General features: G+C 36.3%; 1 protein-coding gene across 1 annotated transcript; it reads right to left on the bottom strand.

Moving 5' to 3' along the window:
• Positions 1-5,515: 5,515 nt before the first annotated feature.
• LOC148195712 (uncharacterized) lies at positions 5,516-6,175 on the bottom strand. The gene is made up of 2 exons (XM_088095268.1): positions 5,749-6,175; positions 5,516-5,709 (listed from the first exon to the last, which is right to left on the bottom strand). Exons 1-2 carry the CDS (start codon positions 6,173-6,175, stop codon positions 5,516-5,518), a joined length of 621 nt encoding a protein of 206 aa, XP_087951394.1.
• Between the last annotated feature and the right edge of the window lie 2,824 nt (positions 6,176-8,999).

Below are 8,999 nucleotides of genomic sequence, written 5' to 3'. Positions count from 1 at the left end.
ATAAGTGATCACTTCATTCCAAAATCAAGCACAAATCAATTAACCACTTTAAATCAAATGAAAATTGCATAAATGAAAGTGTCACTAAATACAAGAGACTTTGAATATGCTACATCATGCTCCAACATAATGAGATTTAGCTCCTCATAAGATAGGAAGAATTTCAAATAAGAAGGAAATAATCTCCTAATCCTCTAAGGATGTATCTTTAATACATCCTCTAAGGAGGAAAACTAAAATATAATACATGTATAAGTACAAATTTTGCTTCAAGAATATTTTTTGTATTGTCTTCTAGTCACATCTCTTCCCAACTTTTCCTTTATGTAGACCACAATTTATTAGATATTTTATTTTCGTTAAATTTTTCTTTCTCTTTCGGCTTATCAAAAGAATTTATTTTATTTTTTTTGTTTTCTTTAATATGTCACTGTAGGAAAGTCTTTTACTTGTTTTGTCTTATTCTTTCTCTCCTCGTTCAAAAAAGGTTTAATGTTTCGGTAGGTTCTTTCTTTCGGACAGAATCTCAAATAGGTTCTCTTCTTATTCGTTTTCGCAATTGGGTCCTTATTTTTGAAAAATTGAAACAAATAGAGGCTTACCACCAAATTGGACTAACAGGCGTTAGAATTATGTTGACGTGGATGCTGATGTTAATTTTTTAAATGACATGGCAAATTTATAGATAATTTTAGTTGAGTCTTTGTGGATTTTTGTTTTTTTAAAATTAAAAAAATTAAGAAAAGTTAATTGAACTTAATTGTTTTTTAAAATTAGGGTTTTCACCAGTCATCATCCTCCTCCCTCAATCCTTTTGTGCATCAGCCACCATTAACACTATTCATCCACCATCTTCATCACTCTCACCACCATGCATTGTTTCTGAAAATTAAGGATTTTGTTCGAGAGTTTAGGGTTCACTAAACGTCAATCAATGGTGAAAGAGGAAGTAGATGGTTGTCGCGCCTCAACCGTGAGGACACCACCACTTCGTCTCAACTTACACGCGCCACCACAACCACCAGCCATGGCCACCATGCGCAAACCACAAAGACGCGAGAGACTCCTAATTACGAAACCTAGTTCGACAATCATCATCTTTTTCGTTCATCACCATTGCTCCCACATGAATCCAAATCATGAGCCACCCAAAGTCAGCAACCATGGCGAACCTAAGTTTCACGCATCCTTCATTGACGCATCAACACTAGCACCTTCGCGAAACTTAAATCGCATCACAGTTCAATCATTCAACCTCCATGGTCGTCGCGATAGAGATAACGATCCAACCTGTAAAGAGAAATCAGAATCACAGAACCAGAAACAACAACAACCCATTCGAACAACGTCGTTCAATCTCCTCCGTGAGTGAATCCTTCCAACCTCCATCTACTGCGAGAGATCCATGAATCAGAGAATCCAACACCTTCGTCCCAAATCTCTTCAAACATCAACCTTACGAAGGAACCCTAATTTGAAGAAGAAAGGGGTAAGTTCCCCCTATTTTTTTTCAAAGAAAGGGGTAAGTTCTCCCAATTTTTTAATTCAACTTTTTTAATTCAAAAGTTATAAAATTCCACATCAGATTATGTTATTACAACAAAAACTATGCCACATCATTCAAAAAAGACAATCAGCATGCCACATACACACCACTTAAACTGCGTTTGTCCAATTTGACGACAAGCCTCTATTTGTTTCATTTTTTTTCAAAAATAAGGACCAAATTGAGAAAACAAATAAGAAACTTATTTAAAATTTTGGTCGAAAAAAAGAACCTACCGAAACATTAAACCTTAGAAAAACATTCCTAACTAGTTAACAACTTTCTTTCCACCTTTAACAAAAGGCATTAAAACCTTAATATCTACTCGAATTCACCACTCTTAAAGGTTTATAAAGGACTAATAATAGACATGTATAAATCTTAAAACTCTCAAATTCCATTTCTTCATCTTCAGGTAGTCAAATTCAAACGAACTCAAGATTTTCAATCTTTACAAACTTCAAATAAACTATTAACATTTAAAAATGAAAATAGAATATTCATCGTTCAAGTGCTTAAAACATGTATATATACAATTTTACAGTATATTCAATCAAGGTTTAATACCCAATTTTGTCCCCAGTTTGGTTCGGAAATCTCAATTTAGTCCCTCTTTAGAAAAGTAATTGTAATGGATCCTTACTTGTAATTATGTGAGTCAAGTTAGTCCCTTCCGTTAAATATAAGAAAACAGAGTTAATGGGTTGATGATGTGGCAGTAGTCACTGGTTAGGTGTCAACATGCAATTTTGTGCGTGCTTACGTGGTGTTAGGGCAGCTGATTTTAAAATTGGGTTTTAATTAGAAATTGGGTTTATTTAATTGGGGATAAATTGGCAGCAGTTAGGGTTTGTAATTAATTTTATGCAATTGAATAGAAAGAAAGTTAGGGCACCTGGAGTTCTTCACGTACATTACCAACACGGAACAGTTGTGGGTGTTGTTGTTGTTCATGATCTTCTCATTTGTGTTGTTCTTGTTTACGGGTTGTGCTTAAGTCAGTGGTTGGTGGTGGTTCGTGGTTGGCGAGTTGTTCTTCCTTCTCAGTGGTTGTCTCGCTTTGGGGTTCGCAATGTCTTCGAATCACGGTTGTTCGTCTTGCTCATGGGGGAGCTCTCGTGGTGGTTCATCCAGAGGATTGGTTGGAAGCCAAATATGTCATTGTGGGGAAGTTGTTGTGTTGAGAGTGGCAAAAACAGTTAAGAACGAGGGGAAACAATTATGGGGCTGCCCTAACTACAAGGTTTGTAGTTTAATGTTTGTGATAAATTATTTTTAGTTATTAATGAAAATTTTGTGGTTGGATACTTTGAATAGCGGACAAGAAATGAAGAACTTCAAGGATGCAATTTCTTTAAATGGCTTAATGAAGATTACGTAGATGATGCTGCTAGTACTATTGGAAGGCAAAGGAGGAAGATTAATAGCCTGGAGAAATGTGTTAGGGAATGTCAGAAAAGGGAGAAGATGTTAATAACAATGATATGTTTTCTGGGATTCATTAACATCATTGTTGTATGTATTTTGTTTAAAAGTCCATGATGTGTTCTATTAGATAGCTTATGTGAAGAGCACTTTGGGCAAATTGTAATATGATGTTATCAAATGAAGGTGAAATTTGAATTCAAGCATCTGAAATTATGGTTTCAATTTACATTTTGTTTGATATATACAACATAAAATGAGGAAGTGGTGTGTAACTGGCAATAAAATAAGCAAGTGGCTTCTGTAATCCAAAAAGAGAGTTCTGTATAAGAAGGGACTTTTTAGACAAGAAGAAGTATATGTGCATTCTTTTAATCCAAAAAAGGAGTTGTGTAACAGAGGTATTACACACTTTCAGTGTTTGTAATAATTGAAGAACAAATCCACTATCAGTGTTTGTAATATACAGGACTATGTTGAACTTCATAATGCACATCCATTCATAATGACATCATAATCAAAAGAGAAGTTGTGATCACAATATAATGAGAAATTGGAATTGTGAAATGCACATCCAAAAGAAAATCTGTCATTGAAATTGATATGCCAAAGGTCCCAACACCATTCATAATTACATCATTATGAAAACAAAATCTGTCATTGATATTACAAAGTGAACTTCAAATGCACGTCTGACAAAATACATGTCAAGGTTTACAAAATAGCCATCACTTAAGCTAAACATACTTAACCTAAACATACTGTCAGTCCTAAATCACTTTTAAACTTGTGTTGTAGATGGCTGAGTTTGTTCCAAAACGCATTGAGTAAGCTGACTTGGTCCAATAATTGGCTGACTTTGTTCAGCTTGGGTTTCAGGTTGCTCAGTTGATTGATATTGAGTTTGGTTTGCTGGAGGAGCTTGTGGACAACTATTTCTTTTATGACCAAGCTGTCTACATATGGAACATCTCTTACGAGTTCCATTTTGCTTGAGTTGTGTGTCATCCTTCTTTAGCTCCCAAGCCTTTAGCCTTCTCTTCTTTTTTGGTCTACCAGGCAACACTCTTTTAGTTGGAGGCAAAACATCAGGCTGAGAAGTCTTTTCCCATAGTTGAGGACCATTGACAGGGTAGATGATTGGAATGTATGTTTCTTGGTAGGTTGACTTTGTAAACCAATGTGGGACGTAGTCTTCTCCATTGATTTTGATAAATGTCATGGCAGCTAGTGCATGACAGCTAGTGCATGACAGCATGGGATGGCTGTTAAAGTCCACTTTCTGCAACTGCATTCCACTTTATCTATGTCAACCACATACTTGTCACTCGTCATTGAAATGTGTCTGACCTCAAAAGTTTTTTGTCCTGACCAACTGCAAATTTTTAAAAGACAAATTAGGGTTTATAGTACAAAATTGAATACATAAAGAAGTCAAATGGTAATGTAGTGATGTCAACATACCTAGGTATCCAGTATTTAGTCAAGTGCAATTCCTTGTCAAATCTTTTCTTAATCTTTGGACAAAGACTACCTTCATATGTACTTATTTTGTTTTTATTTGTTGTCCATCTCTTCATGAGGTACAGACGAATGTCTTCCATCATTGTGATGATGGGCTTACCTCTTGCATGTAATATTACACTATTAAATGCTTCGGACATATTATTCACTAAGGTGTCACAAACAGCATTACTTGTAAACCTTGACCGTGACCAAAATCTACTTACACAAATAAGAAGTGCAAAATATCAGCTACGAAAACAAAGAACAATTAATAGGAACAATGAATTTTAAAGGCATGTGGATTTACATACCTTGGTGGAATGACAAACCTATAATAGGCCTACATGACACGAAGCTGTCCTTACAGGCCTTCAAACACACATATAGTCTCTTGAAAATTGGAGTGTCCTCATTAGGTTCAACATGAACTTTGACAGTTGAACCAGGATTTGATCGAAGCAACTCATTGGCATAGTCATACACTCTTCTATATTGTTCTTTAAAATCACCTTCTATTTGTTTAAAAGCCATTGCTTTTGCCCTACAGGTTGTGGACCGAGAAACACCAATGTTCCACTTCTTAGAAACTTTGTTATGGAGGTTATACAAATTAATATTTGGATTCTCTTTTATAGTATTCTCTAACCTCCCACTCAACCATTTTGAAGTCATTAAACGGATGTTAAATTCTCTACTGCAAGTGTGGTTGTCTACTATTTTTCTTAGCTGCCATGTATTTTTAGCTGCCTTATATGCACAATATGCATTCCAAGGACATTTCCCTTTTGCCCCACAACATCTGACACACACTCTTCTTTTGTCATTTTTATAAACTTTTAATTTTCTACCATTCTCTACTCCATACGATCTTATAGCTTCTGTAAAATCTTTTTTGTCACTGAAGTACGTGCCCACTTCCCATTTATATTGTTCCATAGTTTTGGGCATTGAAAAAACACCAAAATCCCCATACTCATCCCTGTCATCATCTGTGTTATCACTTTCCACATGGCAGCTTCTATCATTTGTGGATCAACCTCAACTTCTATCATGAACCTCAACTTCAACTTCTATCATTTGTGGATCAACTTCTGATTCAGGTTGTACCTCAGGTGCTACTGTCTGAACCTCTGCTTCACCCACTGCCTCAACATCTGCTTCACCAATCTCTATCTCAACTTCCTTTTCAGCACTCTCTCTCTCAACTTGTCCTTCACCAATCTCTATCTCAACTTCCTTTTCAGCACTCTTTCTCTCAACTTCTCCTTCACCACTAGGTCTATCAACTTGCAAATCATCACTCTTTCTCTCAACTTGTCCTTCACCACTAGGTCTATCAATTTGGGGTTCAGAAAAGTATTCCAACTGCAGAAGATACTCAGGTTCACACACCCTATGTATAACATAAAGGTGAGCTTCACCATTCAACATAGCAATATTGATCAGATGACAAGCACCCTTGTCATCTAATAAAGGTTCCAAACAATCTTCTAATACAGGACCACGACCCAATGAATACCATAAGTCCTTTAGATTCCTATAACCCATCTCCTTTAGAATGCTTAATATTTCAAAATAACTCCATCGATCAGGGTCTATTTTTAAAGTTGTGGTTTCACCATAGTGATATCCAAATGTCCCATTATTCTCAAATTTCCCTCCATGGTGAAACACGACTTCAATGTCTGAGTTGGTCATATTATCTAATATAAAAATTGCTCACAGTTAATCTATGCTTAACCCTTAACCCAAATGATATCTAAGCAAAAAACAAAGCATAAACATACCACTGTACAGACCATAAACAACTCAAACAAAGAAAAACCACATTTATCACAGTAAATAAAGCAAATGCCACAACAGAGTACCACACACTATCAATGGGGACCACAACGACAATGTCGCAACAGAAACAAAGCAAATGCACTAACAATGGGGCACACAACACAGACAAACCATAAAAAAATCAAAAGTTCTAGGGGGACCACACCGAAAGCAACCAAACACAAAACAAAACCTACCATAAACGCACCTTCGAAAGTCGCTTTTCGTTATTTACCCCACCAACACGATCTCCACGAATGGTCGTCCACTGACAAATGCTTTGTCTTAAAGTTAATGGTTCCCGCGATCACTGCCTCTGTCTTCTTTCGCACACACCAAAATGCCCTAATCTGCAACAAATCACCCCCAAATCAATTTATCCCCAATTTCTAATAAAACCCAATTTCAAAATCAGCTGCCCTAACACCGCGTAAGCACGCACACAATTGCGTTTTGACACCTAATCACTAACTATTGCCACATCATCAACCCATTAACTCCGTTTGCTTATATTTAACGGAAGGGACTAACTTGACTCACATAATTACAAGTAAGGATCCATTACAATTACTTTTCTAAAGAGGTACTAAATTGAGATTTCCGAACCAAACTGGGGACAAAATTGGGTATTAAACCTTCAATCAAAGTCCAATAATACTAGTTAGTCAAACACACACACACGCACAAATTAAACTTGAACCGAATACACCTAATCCTCATGAATAGTGAGATTTTATTGAGCAAAGTCGTCTAAGTATGCGAATAACTTTATGTTAGCAAAATGTAATTACGTAACATTTTATCGTACGTAGGAGACAATACAATATTAGTAAAAGAAAAAAGGGTGTGATAGTAAGATTATCTCAATTCCATACCAGGGGATTACCTTATTTATAATTGTAATAATCCCAAAATTAATAATTCAATTTCTAAGAAGTTTGAAGTAAAGAAAAAAGTTCATTGCAAGCTTTGCGAAAAGATTGGTTTGTGGAGTAGCAAAACAATTAACAAACAAAAATTAAATATTGTAATTAAAGTACGTACTCAAAGGATCCCAAGTGCATCCTCGTAGAACAAGAGAAAGGTTTGTTTCAAGAAATTGGTTGACCATCATAAAAAAAGTAGGACAAGAATAGGTTTAATACCCTATTTTGTCCCCAGTTTTGCTGAATAATGTCAATTCAGTCCCTTATTTTAAAAGTGTTTGAAATTAGTCATCACTTATTAAATTTTGCATCAACGTCGTCCCTTCCGTTAAATAAAAATAAACGGCGTTAATAGTAGATGATCTAAACAATATTGGTAACGTGTCATTTTTTTAAATTGTATGGGTGGTGACGTGTTTAGTATTTGCTTTAATTATAATTAATTTGGATTCTTGTTTTCCTTTTAATCACTTTTATTTATAATTAATGTTTTTGGTAGAAAAGGGAGACACCTTGCTTGTCCCTCATCTCCGCTGCTATTTTGATCTTGCAAAGTAGCCTTCTTTTTCTTCCCATTCTGGTTCGTTTCGCAGGAAGGGAGGCTAGGTTTGGTGGCTCAAACGCAACTCATCTCCATGACGTGTGGGTTCGTTCGCCGACATCTCTACAATGGCGACGGTCTTAGTTAGTGGGTGTTTTCGTGGCAGTGCATGGCGTTGGCTTGGGGTTTCGTTTGAGGGATCTTGGGGTTCCTTTTCGAATTTTCGTTTTCTCCTTCTCTAATTCGAATTTTCGGATTTTCGGATTTTCGGACTTTGCAAAGGACTTTTGTTCTTTCCCTGTGCTTTGTTTCTGACTAGGGTTTATGAAATCTGGAATTTGGGGATTTTTGAATCTGGTTCTTACGATTGGGGTTTTCCTTGGGTATTTGGTTTGCTAATTGGGTTTCTTGAATCTTTTGTACAGGTTGCGCGATTTGGGGTGAGAGTGTTGATTGTTGATGAACATGAAACTGTCTGGCATAATCACGTTTGATGAAACCAAAATTTTGTTGATGTCGCTCCATGACCTTTTAACATGTCCATTTTGTCTGTCTGTTGCCAAAAGTGTAACCAAATGGGCTCTGTATGATCCAAGTGAGTCCAGATTTGCAAGCATCCATCTTTCTTCTAACAACACCAACACCATCTTCTGCCTAATGAGAAGATCTTGATGCAACTTAAGCTTTAGAAACGGGATTTTTTCGAGTTTCGATAAGGAATTGAGAAGAGTAAATGTTGGGGCATGAGCTTTTAACAGGATTTTTACAATCTGAGACAAGTTTCTGGTCCTCTTTGGATTTTAACGAGATATTTCTTTTAGAAAGATGGGAACATGTGCAAGTTTTGCTTAAGATTAAGCTTGTAAACGAACCAATGTTAGTACATGTTTTAATACAGTTTTAGTGGGGTTGATCAATTTTATTTTTTTAGCAATTAGAAAGAGGAATATTGTTCATGACAGAGAAGGAAAGAGGGTGAGGGTGGGTGAGGCATGGTGTTGGAAGAAGAAGATGAAGATACAAATTTGTTTGGCTAATCAGCTGGTGGTATTTAAGGAATTGACTACTACAAACGAGAAATCTTTCATTTCGAGATGACATCTTCTTATTAACAGACAGAGACTGCTTTCTGCGCCCCATATCCATTGAGGACTCAACCCCAACTCGCTTAGCTGCCTTACACGCGCCTTATCATGGCCCAGGGATCAGTACTGCTTTCCGAAACCGGATT

Source organism: Vigna umbellata, chromosome 7 (assembly GCF_029865625.1).
Source record: "Vigna umbellata cultivar VRB3 chromosome 7, Vumbellata_1.0, whole genome shotgun sequence".
Lineage (NCBI taxonomy): Eukaryota > Viridiplantae > Streptophyta > Magnoliopsida > Fabales > Fabaceae > Vigna > Vigna umbellata.
This window is presented reverse-complemented; position numbering and strand designations above follow the sequence as displayed.

Excerpts from the sequence above, each read along its gene's own strand:
- LOC148195712 (XM_088095268.1), bottom strand. The coding sequence starts at position 6,175 with ATGACCAACTCAGACATTGAAGTCGTGTTTCACCATGGAGGGAAATTT. Across the intron at positions 5,710-5,748 it reads GCAAGTTGATAGACCTAGTG|TTGAGATAGAGATTGGTGAA; the intron begins GTGAAGGAGAAG and ends CTGAAAAGGAAG.